At 37.5% G+C, this 14,845-nt stretch overlaps 1 protein-coding gene across 1 annotated transcript in view; it reads left to right on the forward strand.

The window, feature by feature from the left end:
- The window catches only part of LOC103598729 (ATP-binding cassette sub-family A member 13-like), a gene marked incomplete at its 3' end in the record, with an annotated part of 258,136 nt that overhangs the window by 103,288 nt on the left and 140,003 nt on the right, over positions 1 to 14,845 (forward strand). Inside the window, exon 14 of the mRNA XM_008582776.1 lies at positions 11,683 to 11,752. Within this exon, the coding sequence (XP_008580998.1) occupies positions 11,683 to 11,752 (70 nt within the window). The remainder of the gene's footprint in view (positions 1 to 11,682; positions 11,753 to 14,845) is intronic.

Below are 14,845 nucleotides of genomic sequence, written 5' to 3' on the forward strand. Positions count from 1 at the left end.
AATATAATACAGAACTGGGAGATTAAAATGATTTATTACTTTGATAGAATCTTTTCTAACTTTGGCATTGGATAAAACTAGAAATGTATTTAGGCAAAAAAAGGAAAAAAAAAATAAAAATGATAATCTAGTGATGACCTTTCTGTGAAACCTTGAGAAAGCTTGCCTTTCTTCACAAACTCTTCTCTCTCTCTTATGTTGCTATACTGTTATTTATTGATGATCTATTATAAATAAAGTGCTGCTATAAGAACCAAGATTAATAAAGAATATGGCCCTGGTCTCAAGGAATTTATAATTCTGGGTAGAGCAAATGAGACAAGTGATAAAAACCACAATGATATACTAAGTATATTTTTAAAGTAATAAATATAAAAATCCAGACAATAATGCAGTATTGGCAATATGTTTTCTACTTTGTGATGACACATTTGCCTGTTAGTCGTGTTGGTAATTAGTTGGAGACTGAATAACTATTAATGGTCTCAGTAAGGAAGAAGTGATAGAAAATTAATTATGTTTTTCACTGTAGTCTTTTCTTAAAAAAACAGTGATTTATGTAACTAGGGCTTCAGTGGTGATATTTTTATTTCCCTCCCCTCTAATAAAGCATCAGCACGTAAAATACATCTACCTTGAGCAATTATTATTTTTTTTTTTTGCAAATGGAGATCATATATTAAACCTGTGATAAGGTACCAGATAGATATGTTATTTATAAATATTGCTGTAGCCTTGGAATAGAAAATATAAAATACACAGTAAATGAAAGTTCTAAGATAATATAATACAGAACTGGGAGATTAAAATGATTTATTACTTTGATAGAATCTTTTCTAACTTTGGCATTGGATAAAACTAGAAATGTTATTTAGGCAAAAAAAGGAAAAAAAGTATGCTGTGATAGAGAACAATTCATTTCATTTGGGAGAGGAAAAGTAGGGATTCAGACATGTGGAGCAACAAGAAAGGTGTCCTCAATCCCTTTGTTGTACTGTCTCAGTCTTTTCATTTTTTCTTTTTTTTATTGATCATTGTTGATTGTGCGTGTCTGTGGAGTACAGAGTTGAATATCAATATCTGTGTGTTATAGTGATGCTTAAATCAGGATAATTAGTATATTCAACATTATACAATGTAATCGTTTTTCTCGGCCCTTTCTCAATTCTTCCCTAACGCCTCCCACTCCCTGACCTCTGGTAACCTCAGTTCTATTGTCTACCTTAGAGCAATTCAGATCTAACACAGAATCCCACAGGGTGCAGCCCTGGCTCAACCCTGTATCAAAGAAAGATCAGTTAGCAGACAAAAGGTATTTCTTTTGTCTAGTCTCTCAAGAGGGGGGGGGGGAAGGTGTGGGATAAATTCTTAAAGGACAGCAGAACACATTCAAAATTCTGTTTGGCCAGACACTTTACCTTCAGTTACACGAGAGACTCCCACACTCTCCTCTGCTCCGTCTCCACAACTGTTCAGAGCCTGCAGACCCCCTCCCCACACCCCTCCCCCACAGGCTTTTCTCCTCTGCCCTTTCTTCAGCCTTCCTATATTTATGTTTTTGTTTTCTCCCTTTTCTTTGTGAAATCTATGTAGTCTCTCCTTTGAGTCATTTGTTTTATATTCATTTCTACCCATTTTCCTGGTCAGCTTAGCATAATGCTGGGGGTGTTAGGGACTGCTGCATGCAAGGAGGATACTAATACTTCATTAATAGTGATTTCTGCCCATGTAACACCTACAGGGCTTGATTCATTAAGGCAAAGCAAAATGTTTTACTTAAAACAAGTAAATTTCCTTTAGTAAGTGTAAAAGTATTACTGAATTCAGTGATATCTACATTTTACCTTTCTGGCATAGTTTAGCAATTACTTGATTATTTATTTATTTATTTATTTGCTTTTTGGTTTGTTTGACTTTTTTTCATTTTTTTTTAAACTCTTCTTTTTTAATTGAAACATGGTCGATTGTACATATCTGTGAGGTACAGAGTTGAATATCAATACCTGTGTGCAATATATGATGCTCAAATCAAGATAATTAGTATATTCAACATTACATAGTGTAATTGTTTTTCGTGACCCTTTACCAATTCCTCCCTTAACCCCCCTCTTCATCCCTGTTGGGAAAATAGAATAATTTTGTCAGGCTCCCCTTGCCTGTGTGCCAGTTCAGGGTAGTTCGATAAACATTGTGTGGGTGGAGTGAGTGTGCCTGCATGGCAGCGCCACTTTGCCTGGTGTTTTTACTGCCTCAGGTGCCTGCCCTGTGCAGCCATGTTTTTTCCAGACCTGCAGCTTCTAAGGACCATGTGGCTGGTTACCTAATTCATAGACCTGCGTGGAGGGGTCTGGTGGCCCAGCTTGGCGTGTGAAGGGTTTGTGACCCTGTCTGTGAACGGGCTTGAGGGGTCTGGGAGCTCCAGACCCAGCCCTAGTTCAACCATCGGCCCAGTCAGTGTAGGATTACCAGCAGATGAAAGAGCTGTGACACTAGCCTGGTTGCCAGGCTTTACAATTGGCGTCACAAACAGGACTAAGAGAGCTAGGCAATTGGCGCTGTGAGCAGGATACGCGGCATCAGCCTCAGCCTCACAGGAGCCCTTGTCAGTAGCCAGACAATCCCCCTTTCCTACCTCTGGTAACCTCAGTTCTGTTCTCTCCTTTTGAAAGTGCAATGTATCATTGTGATTGTTGCATCTTTCTTTCTTCTGCTTTTTAACTTGTTTATGTTTTTAGCTCCCACTTATGAGTGAAGACTTGGTATTTCTCTTTCTGTGCCTGTCTTATTTCACTTAACATAATTTTCTCTAAGTTCATCCATGTTGCAGCAAATGGCGGTATTTCATTTTTTTTTTAATGGCAGAGTAGTATCCCATTGTGTAAATATACCACATTTCCTTATCCAATTGTTGGATGGTAGATATTTAAGTTGGTTCCAACTCTTGGCTTTGTAAATAAAGCTTCAATAAATATGGAAGTGCAGCTGTCCTTTCAACATGATGATTTCCTTTCCTTTGGGTATATACCCAGCCATGGAATTGCTGGATTGTATGGCAGTTCCATATGTAGTTGTTTGAGGAACTTCCATACCATTTTCTATAATGGCTGTGCCAATTTACAGTCCCACCAACAGTGGGGGAGAGTTCCCCTTTCTCTGCATCCTTGCCAGCATTTCTTATTCTGTCTTTTTGATAATAGCCTGTTTAACTGAGGTAAGATGATATCTCAATATGGTTTTGATCTGCATTACCCTGATGCTGAGCAATGTTGAGCATTTTTTCATGAGTCTGTGGGCCATTTGTATATCTTCCTTTTAGAATTGTCTATTCAGCTCCTTTGCCCATTTTTTGATTGAGTTATTTATTTGCTGTTAAATTGTTTGAATTCCTTGTATATCCTGGATGTTAATCCTTTGTTAGATGCACAGTTTGCAAATATTTTCTCTGACTTTGTAGGTTGTCTTTTTTCTCTGTTAATTGTTTATTTTTCTGTGCAGAAGCTTTTTAGTTTCATAGAATCCCATTTGTTTATTTTTCCTTTTGTTAATTTTGTTGCCTGTGCTTTGGGGGTCATACTCGTAAATTCTGCCCAGTCTTACTGCCTGAAGTATTTCCCTATGTTTTCTTTTAGGAGTTTTACAATTTCAGGTCTTACGTTTAAGTCTTTAATCCATTTTTAGTTGATTTAGGTATATGGTGAGAAGTATGCATCTAGTTTCTTTCTTCTACGTATGGGTGTCCAGTTTTCCAAGTGCCATTTATTGAAGAGGTGGTATTTTTCCCCGTGTATGTTCTTGGTGTCTGTTGGAGATCAGTTGGCTGTAAGTATGTGGGTTGATTTCTGGGTTCTTTCTTCTGTTCCATTGGTCCTGGTGTCTCTTTTTCTGCCAGTACCATGCTGTTTTGATTACTATAGGTTTGTTGTTTTATGCTTCCAGCTTAATTGTTTTTGTTTAGGGTTGCTTTGGCTATTTGGGGTCTCCTGTTGTTCCACATGAATGTTAAGATTGTCTTTTTATTTCTGTGATTAATGTCATTGGTATTTTGATGGGGAATTGCATTGAATCTGTAGATGACTTTGGGTAGTATTGACATTTTCACATTGTTAATTATTCCAATCCAAGAATGTGGAATGTCCTTCCATTTTTTGTGTCTTCAATTTTTTTCAGTAGTGATTTGTAGTTCTCATTGTAGAGATCTTTCACCTCCTTGGTTAAATTTACTCCTAGGTATTCTATTTTATTGGTTACTATTCTAAGTGGGTTTGCTTTCTTCATTTCCTTTTCTGTTAGTTTGTTGTTGGAGTATTAAAATGCTACTGATTTTTGCTTGCTGATTTTGTATCCTGCAGCATTACTGAAATTGTTTATCAACTCAAAGAGTTTTTTTTTTTTTTAATAGAGTGTTTAGGTTTTTCTATACAGAGGATCAGGTCATCTGTAAGCAGGGACAGTCTGACTTCATCTTTTCAAATCTGGATGTCCATTATTTCTTTCTCTTGCCTGATTTCTCTGGCTAATTCTTCCAATACTATGTTAAGTAGGAGTGGTGAGATTAGAAATCCTTGTCTTGGTCCCATTTTCATTCCCCATTCAGCATGATATTGGCAGTGGGTTTGTCATATATGGCTTTTATTGTGCTGAGATAATTTCCTTCTATACCTAATTTACTGAGAGTCTTTTTCATGAATGGATCTTGAATTTTGTCAAATTCTTTTTCAACATCTATTGAGATAATCATACAGTTTTTTTCCTTGCCTTGATTTTGTTGATGTGGTGTATCAAATTTATTGACTTGCATGTTTTAAACCATCCTTGCATCTTTAGGAGAATTCCACTTCATGGCGGCTTATAATTTTTTGATGTGTTTCTGTATTCTATATGTTAATGTTTCTTGAGGATTTTTGCATCTATGTTCTTCAAATATATTGACCTATAGTTTATATTTTGTTCTCTCTGTCTGGTTTTGGTATCAGGGTGATGTTGGCCTCATAGAATGAGTTTGGAAAATGGCCTCTGTTTAAATTTTTTGGAATAGTTTGAAAAGAATTTTGGAATTTTTTGAAAGAGTTTGGTATTAATTCCTCTTTAACAGTTTGGTAGAATTCAGATGTACAACCATCCAATCCTGGGCTTTTCTTTGTTGCGAGACTGCTGATTACTGTTTCAATCTCATTGCTTGCTATTGGTCTGTTCAGGTTTTCTATGTCCTCTTGGTTCAGTAGTTTGTATGTGTCCAGAAATCTATCCATTTCCTCCAGGTTTTCAAATTTATTGGAGTTTGGTTGTTTATAGTAGTCTTTAATGATTCTTTGTATTTCTGTGGTATCAATTATAGTGTCTTCTTTTTCATTTCTAATTTTTGTTATTTGGGTCTTATCTCCTTTTTTTAGTGAGACTAGCTAATGATTTGTCTATTTTGTTTATCTTCTCATAAAACCAACTTTCAGTTTCATTGATCTTTTGTATCATTTTTTGGGTTTTTATTTCATTTAGTTCTGCTCTGTTCTTAATTATTTCTTTCCATCTTCTAATTTTGGGATTGGATTGTCCTTGTTTTACTAGTTCTTTGAGATGTAGCATTGGGTTGTTTATATTTAATCTTTCTATTCTTTTGATGTGTTTATTGCAATAAACTTCTCTCTTAGAACTGCTTTGGCAACATCGCACAGGATTAGGTTTGATGGCCTTTATTTTCATTAGCTTTGAGAAATCTTTTGATTTGCTGTTAAATTTTGTTTTGGATCCATAGGTCATTCATGAGCATATTGTTAAATTTCTATATGTTTGTATGGTTTCCAGAGTTTCACTTATTTATTTCTAGTTTTAATCCACTGTGGTCTGAGAAGATACTTGAAATTGTTTCAGTTATTTTAAATTTGTCAAAAAAAAAATTCTTGAGGCTGTATTTGTGACGTAACATGTGGTCTATCCTGGAGGATGCTCCATGTGCAAATGAGAAGAATGTATATTCTGTGATTGTTGGATGAAATGTTCTGTAGATGTCTTCCAAGTACAACTGGTCTAGAGTGTGTTTAAATCATGCATTTTTTCTGATGATTTGTTGCCTATATACTGTATCCAATATCAAGAGATGGGCATTCGGGTCCCAAGCTATTATCATATTTGTGTCTATCTCTTTCTTTTGGTCCAATAGCATTTACTTTATATATCTGGGTGCTCTGATGTTGGGTGCATATATATTTATGATTGTTATGTCTTCTTGCTGGGTTCTGCTCTGTTCTTAATTATTTCTTTCCATCTTCTAATTTTGGGATTGGATTGTCCTTGTTTTACTAGTTCTTTGAGATGTAGCATTGGGTTGTTTATATTTAATCTTTCTATTCTTTTGATGTGTTTATTGCAATAAACTTCTCTCTTAGAACTGCTTTGGCAACATCGCACAGGATTAGGTTTGATGGCCTTTATTTTCATTAGCTTTGAGAAATCTTTTGATTTGCTGTTAAATTTTGTTTTGGATCCATAGGTCATTCATGAGCATATTGTTAAATTTCTATATGTTTGTATGGTTTCCAGAGTTTCACTTATTTATTTCTAGTTTTAATCCACTGTGGTCTGAGAAGATACTTGAAATTGTTTCAGTTATTTTAAATTTGTCAAAAAAAAAATTCTTGAGGCTGTATTTGTGACGTAACATGTGGTCTATCCTGGAGGATGCTCCATGTGCAAATGAGAAGAATGTATATTCTGTGATTGTTGGATGAAATGTTCTGTAGATGTCTTCCAAGTACAACTGGTCTAGAGTGTGTTTAAATAATGCATTTTTTCTGATGATTTGTTGCCTATATGCTGTATCCAATATCAAGAGATGGGCATTCGGGTCCCAAGCTATTATCATATTTGTGTCTATCTCTTTCTTTTGGTCCAATAGCATTTACTTTATATATCTGGGTGCTCTGATGTTGGGTGCATATATATTTATGATTGTTATGTCTTCTTGCTGGATAAATCCCTTTATCTTTATATAGTGGCCTTCTTTGTCTCTTTTTATAGGTTTTGGTTTAAAGTCTATTTTATCTGATGTGACAATAGCCACTCCCATATTTGATTTCCGTTTGCATGGTATATCTTTTTCTGTCACTTCATTCTTAGTCTGTGTGTGTCTTTACTGGTGAGGTGAATCTCTTGTAGACAGCATATAGTTGTATCTAGCTTTTTAATCCAGTCAGCCAGTCTGTGTCTTTTGACTGGGAAATTTAATCAATTTTTATTTAGGATTGTTACTGAAAGGAATTATCTTTCTCCTGGCATTTTATTGATTTTCATTTGTATGTTTTAAATATCTTTTGTTTCTTTTTTTCCCTTGTATTGTTTGTCTTCAGTGTTTGTTGGGTTTTGGAGGTGGTAAGATACAGTTTCATTCTCTTTCTCATTTGCATTTTTGTTCTACCATTAGGTTTTGTACTTTGTGATTATCTTTTCTTGGATTCCAGACATAGGGCATCCTTGAGGATTTCTTGTAGAGCTGGTCATGTGGTGGTGAACTCTTGCAGTTTTTGTTTGTCTCTAAAATACAATATTTCTCATTCATTTATGAGAGATAGCCTTATGGTTATAGTATTCCTAGCTAGCAGTATATTTCTTTAAGTATTTTGAATATATCATCTCTTAGAGAGAAGCTTTTTGTATTGAACTATTTTGGAATCTTTTAGCCTCATGAATCTGACAGTCTGTTTCATTCTCTATACCTAGGAAATTTTCCACTATTATTTTTTTGAATATGTTCTCAATACCATTTCCTTTCTCCTCCCTTTCAGGAACACCAGTGATACAGATGTTTGTGCACTTAAGGTTGTCTGCTGTCTTGCCTAGATGTTCTTAATTTTTCTTAATTATTTTGTCTTTTCTTTTTGTCCATGTGAGTAGCTTCAAAGAGACTTTCTTCAAGATCAGAAATTCTTTCTTCTGCTTGGTATAGCCTGCTACTTAAGCTCTCAGTTGTGTTTTTGTTTGGTTGAATGACTCCTTCAATTTTAGGAGTCCTTCTACATTCTTCTTTATGCTATTAATCTCTTTGTAAATTTTCTCCTTCATATCCTGGAGAATTTTGCTCAGTTCATTGTGTTGTCTAACTGTGTCTTCTTGTAGTATCACATTGAGTTTCCTTAAAATTGTTACTCAGAATTCCTTTTCAGTAATTTTAAGCATTTCCTGTTCTATGGGATCTAGTACTTGAGAGTTACTGTATTCCTTTCATGATGTCATATTTTCTTTCTTTTTTTCTTTTATTTCTAGTATCTCTATGTTGATGTCTGTCATCTGGTAGAGCAATTGCTTCTTCTATTACTCCCCTTTCCTGGACTCTCTTGGTAACCCTCCTTGTGCTAATGCAGTTGAGTGGTCAGTGGTCTGCCTGCTCAGTGGCTCTGGCTCATGTGGCTGCTGCTGTGATAGCAGTCCACCCTTCTTGCAGTGCTGGCTTGTGGCAGTGGCTTTGGTGGGCTGCCTGGGTGGCAGCAGTGGCTCTAGCAATGGCAGGCTGCTTGCCTGACAACATTGGCTACCTGGCAGTGCTGGTGGTGGTGGTGACTGCAGCAGTGATGGTTGCAGCAGCCACCCTCTTGTCTGCAGTGTGCACAGTAGTGGCCCATGCAGCAGCTGTGTCTGTAGTGGTTCTGGGGTCTGCAGCTTCCTCCCTCACATCTTCAGTGTCTGCAGTGGCAATGGGGTTACCTCATGGGGGCGGCAGTGGTGTGGGTGGCTACAATGGCTTTCATTACCTGCAGTAGCCTCCATCATGTCTGCAGTGTCTGCAGCAGCAGCAGAGTTTCCTCATGGAGACAGCAGCGGCATCAGTGGCTACAACTACCTTCCTCACATCTGCAGTGTCCTTGGTGGGGTTATCTTGCAGTGGCAGCAGTGACAGTGGTAGTTGCAGCCTCCTCTCTCATATCTGTGGAGTCCATGGCCACAGTGATGGGCAACCTGCAGGACTGCTGCTCTGCAAGGAGCTGCTCCGTGGTGAGCGACAGATCTGGGACTGGACAGTGGCTCTGGCGACTGTAGTGTTGGTGGCAGTGAGCCCGTTTCGATCTTCTTCTACAGAAGGAATGTGCCTTGGACACCTCTATTCTGCCATCTTCCTGGAAGTCTCTAGCAATCACTTCATTATTAACTAGAGGAAACGATTTGGAATAATAGATAAGCTTTTGCTTCTAGGTTGTTTTTCTGTTGAGATAATGAGTGTCATACTCTAGGGTGTCATGTTGAACTTCTGACTCCTATCTCTCGTACAGAGGACAGTAAAGAGCTCCAGAAAAATCTATTGTGGTATAAGTGTAACCTAAAATATAAGTTTTGTCATAATAGGAGATGATGCATAATTTAAATTTTTAAATATGCTAAAGTTTCTAACTTTTACAAGCCCACTAGTAGATTTACATATTAGTCTCATTTTATAAGGCTCATATTTGTGACTCCAGTGATGTATTTCCCTACTACTGTGTTTCTGAAGCAAAATGGTCACTTTTCCCATCCATTCTTGTTAATGTTTTAATACAGAGCAAAAATGTTAAAAAACCCAAGTAGGAGATGTGTTAGGCTTATTTTCTTATTTTTAAGAAAACTGTTACCATGATTAGATTGAAGCCTTATGATGAATCATCTTGGTGGTCTAATATTTCTGGTGCTCAGGAAAATCTTGAAGGCTCATTGGCCTGGTGAACACTCAGGAGGTGGGGTCCTTGGAGCTTGGCATGGCTGGTGAGAGGTTCCCCTGAGGGGCCTAGAAAGGAGAAAGTTGAGGTCAAGGGTCAAAAATATAGAGTACATGTATCAGGCATTTGGTATAGGGTGGAGAACACACATCTGGGACCAGGCTACCTCAGGCCAAAGCCCAGCTGCACCACAGATTAGCTGTGTGACCTTGGCAACTCACTGCCTCTGTTTGCAACTATGGGCCCCCAGTCCTGTAGAAAGAACACTGCTAACCTCAGACAGAGGAGAGCTTTTTTCCCTTGAGGCAAGTTCCTGTCTCAGAAAGGTACTGTCAAGACATTTAGTCCTCAGAGAGTCTGCCTCTCTCTTCTGTATTTAAAATGCATATTAGATTATTCCCTGCCTGCAGCAAAGAGACCTATTTAATCCAGCATTTGAAAATCTTGAGGACCAAGTGACCATGTTCAAGACATTTATTCTGGAACAGCATAGCTGCAATGGTATCCTACAGAACATGTTAGAGAAAAGCTTTGCCAAGTGAAAGTGTGTTTTTCAATTCCGAAAATCTAGAAAGAAATGTACATAGAAACATCTGCTTCTTAACACATCACCCCTCTGTCCCTTTATAAATGTTCATGCAGCTTCATGGTGATTCTTTTGTTTGAACACAAAAATTGTTGAAGGCTGAGAGATGCTTGAAAAACTAAAATCTGCTAAATACTGTCGTGGTTCATTATGCAGCTCTAGTGGTCACGTGTTTTCTCTATAAAAGGGAACTAGCACAAGAATGGTGAAGGATTTTGAAAAGAAAAAGAAGACTAAGTTTTCGAAGTAATTTATTAAGTTATAAACATTTGCTAACTTTCATCTAAGGCATGAATCTGAAGCAAGGAGGGCCTGCTGTGTTTAAGCATAAACTGAGTGATTTTTTCAAAAAGTAATTATCAGATACAATACTCAGATTAAATTCACAACTTCTTTGAATATTACTTCCAAGTGAACTTTTAAGTCTCACACTGAGTTCCCAGAACGCAGTCAGCCAAGAGAGTAGCACTGAGGAAGTCTTTAAATTACTTTCGATGTTTCAGAAGTTACCTGGAAGTTATACTTTGCTCACCTGGTTAATAGAGATGGCAAGTTTCTTTTCACAGGACTGCAGTGTTTTTAACTTAGTGTTGTAATGCTGGCCGTCCCGTACAGGCAAGGGCAGGCTCCTGCTGGGACCTCGCAGACCCTTCCTTCCTCAGTGTGATCTCTGGGCAGCTGTTTGACCTCTTAGGACCTCCACCTACACTCTTCTAAAAAACAGGACTAGTAAGAACAGTGGTAAAAATATCTAGTTGGTATCTATAATGTAATGCAGTAAATGTTAATTTCTTCCCTTTTTTCCAATTATTGAGTAATTCAGAATAGTTATTATTACTAAAGCAAATTTTGCTAGCAAGCAAAGAGCTTACTAAAAAAATATTAAAGTACAGGATATACAAGTAAAAAAAAAACTAAGGAAACTGGAATACAAAAGGTTTTTAAACCACTGCTGCAAGTAGTTTTCATAACTGTGTTATACAACCTTTCTTCAAAATGGTATTTAATATTTCTTTCTTCAAATGGTTATTAAATTATTATGTGATGCCACAAAAAGGAATTAGCAGCTTGCTGTGTTTATTCATTCCTTCTTGGTACCTGGTTACGAGATTGGGAGAGTCAGAATTCACCACAAGCCCAGCCTCCCACCTCCCTGCAAGTTCCAGGGATCCCTGGCAGGACATTTACTAGAGTGAGCCAGTGAGCATCATGTAATATGATGGAAATACTGTCATTATAATAAAACATTGTCATCAGATTAACAGCTCAAGCTGTGAAAACAAATGTAAGACCTCAGCCTTCGTGGCGGTAGGAGGTGATTATCCTGTGAACTATGTTCTAGTCTGATAGAACTCTCTTTTATAGAAATACAATAGCTTTGTGATCTGAAAGATCATTCCGATTCTTTCCGTTATTTTTTAGGAAGAATTCATCATGCTGGCAGACAGATCCCTTTTCCCACCCCAAATTCCAGGATTCCTGTGGCTGCCTGGTATGTTTCTGCAGTATATTTGATCTTTTTAAGTCTAAACTTCAAGTGGCAGAAAAGAGTTTACTCCTATAAAATATTCATTTTTGTTAACTAAGTCTCTGTGACTTCTTGGTTTATTTACTTCATTAGTTGTTTCTGGGAAAAATTTCTCACAAGAAGTTTGAGCAGTTTTATAGCATAGATGTTACAAAGACTTGACAGTGTTTCTGTTATTCATTATTTAATGCCCTTGATCATTAACATCCCTAATGGCGTTCCAAAGCAAATGAATCTTCAATTAATGAGGAAGCTAGAATTGCCCTCTGGAGGGAAACCTCCAAATTTCAAGGCAGGATGACCTCAAGAATTGTTTTATATTTTTATTTGAGTTCTGAGAGCTAAGCCAAGATACCAGTTAGCCCTCCTAACTGTGATTGATTCATAGGAAAACACCTGGAAGTAGGTATTCTGCTACTAACCTTGAAGGAGAACGAATTGAAATTTATTTGAGAAACTGGTTGGAATTTGTCTCAAAGGAAATATCTAAAGCTAATTAATGAAAGGCACAAACCTGGTAGCCACAATCCACAAGCTAATGTAGCAATCCTAATTCACAGGACAAAAGGAAAAGAAAAAATTGTGAGTTAATTGAGGATCTGTAAAGGAAATGGCCACATGGAGAGTATGTTCACTGACGGGGCCCCTCTGTTTGGGAGGCATTACTCTCAATGGTTTAGTGACTTTGGACAGTTTGCTGTTGGAGGACCTGGTCTACTTTCTTCTCTTAGATAAAATGTATTAATGTAAGAGAGAATAATGGCAGAGAACCCATAGTGGACACTCAGAGTGTTGGCTGACCTGAGAAAACTGATGGAAAGTTCCATTTCCCTTTTGGCCTCAGTGGTCAATAAACTCGGCTATATTTATTGGGTTTTTTGGGGGGGACCAGCGATCTTTTACTCAGGTTTTTTTGGACACAATTAGTTGTTTTTTTCCCCTCTGTCTTATTTCTTCCATTGACTCATACATCCTCTAATTTTTCACTCCACGCTCTTTTCCTCTAGCCTTGCTTTAATTATTCTGTTATACCAGAAGCTTTTATTAGCAGCTTCCTAAGGTCTATTGGGATTAGATTGGGTGTCGATGATAAAAAGGATGAGTGGATAAGTATCAGAATGGTTGATGTCTATGTTCCTAAATTCACTGCAACCCACATGAACTGTAAGGTTTCAGTAATATGTAAGAAAAAAAGGTTTCACATGAAGAACATCCACAGCCAACTAAGTTTCAGAAACGCTGGATAGAGCAGTGTTAAACAGGTCTTTTGCTATACAGCTCTACTAAGATGCTATCATATGGGAATGCATGTGTGAATTGACACAGGGTGGAAAAGATACAGCAACTTTTGCAAATTATTTGGCTAAGGAATCCCTCTTCTTTGTGACATTCTTTTTCTTCTGGATGCACTTTGAGGAATGCTGAGATGAAAGGTCTGTATCGAGGTGTCATAATATGTTCCTAAAAGGAGATAAGCTTCCTGTTTCACTTACTGGACTTTATCACTTTCCGACTTATGGGCTGGCAGGGAAAGAAATCCTGCAACTTGTTTCCAGAACCCAGTCCAGTTTTAGAAAACTATTCTTGGGAGGAAAAAGAAAAAGAAAGGGAGAAAAGAAAGCTTGTCCTCTTTCACATGAAGAACATGATTAGCTATCTCTGAAGAACAAGCAGGCATTTTTAGGGCCTGAGCTCTCCTAGATAATAGCAAGAACAACTGGTACTCAGGAATGAGTGTGGCTTTATACAAAATGAGTGGAGAATACAGTTGTTTCCTGTGGCTGCTGTTACAAATTGCCACACATTAGATGGCTTAAAAATAACATGAATTTGTTCTGTCACAGTTCTGGAGCCCAGAGTCTGAAATCAGTATCACTGGGATGAAGTCAAGCTGCTCCTTCCCAAGGCTCTGGAGGCAAATCTGTTCCATGCCTCCTCTGGCTCCTGTTGGCTCCAGGCATTTGTTGGCTTGTGGCCACTTCACTCCAATCTCTGCCTCCGTGGTCACACTCCTGTCTGATCTCCCTCTCATGCTCTCTGAGAAGGATACATGTGATGACATTAGGGCTCACCCTGACAATCTGGGATAATCTTCCCATCTCCAGATTCTTAAGTTAATAACATCTACAAAGCCTTTGCCATATAAAGTAGCATCGACAGATTCCAGAGACCAGGACCTGATATCTTTGGGGGTCATTATTCAGCTCACTACAGAGGGTGCATTTGGGAAGAACTAAACAGAGAAGGGTTAGAAAAAGAGGCTGAGGACATGTTCTAGTGGACTTGAATTCTTGATAAGAATTTTAATTTTTCGGCAAGGGAGTCATCTAAATGAAAACAGCATTTTAGAAAGATGTATCTTGATGCAGGGTAAGGTGGATTGGGGAGAAAAAAGCTAGTGGCAGGGGCACTTTAGGAGTTGTTATGTTAGTCTGTGAGTGAGATAATTGAGTTTGGCTGAATTACTTATTTATTTAAATTAACAGGTAGAAATTTTATGCATTTGTGTTATACAAATGAAGTTTTGATATATGTGTACATTTTGAAATGGCTAAAATAGTTTATTTAATATATGCGTTACCTCACACACTTTTTTTTTTTGTAGTGAGAGCTCTCAAAATCTGCACTCATCAATTTTCAAGTACGCAATACATTGTTGTTGACTATAGCACCATGTTTCACGAAAGCTCTTGAATCTGCTCTTCCTAACTGAAATTTTGTGTCCTGGGACCAACATTTCTCTAACTGCTTCCCCTACCCTGTCCCTGCCTCTAACCACCAACATTTTACTCTTTGTTTCTATGAGTTTGACATTTTTGGAATTCACATGTAAGTGAGAGTTTGGCTGAATTATAATCACAACAATTATTCTTTTTAGTGTCTTTCCCAAATTCTTTCTATTAAGAACGTAAAATATGTGTGTATCTGAACCTAACTGCAAACCTGTGCATTAGGCGAGGCTGTTCTTGTTTCCATTTTGAAAATGACAAAATAAGCTTCAAAGCTGAAATGACACGTTCAGAGAGACAGTCATTTTCTATTCTACTGTATTATCCT

This window comes from Galeopterus variegatus, unplaced genomic scaffold (assembly GCF_000696425.1).
Source record: "Galeopterus variegatus unplaced genomic scaffold, G_variegatus-3.0.2 Scaffold2722, whole genome shotgun sequence".
In the NCBI taxonomy this organism is placed as follows: domain Eukaryota; kingdom Metazoa; phylum Chordata; class Mammalia; order Dermoptera; family Cynocephalidae; genus Galeopterus; species Galeopterus variegatus.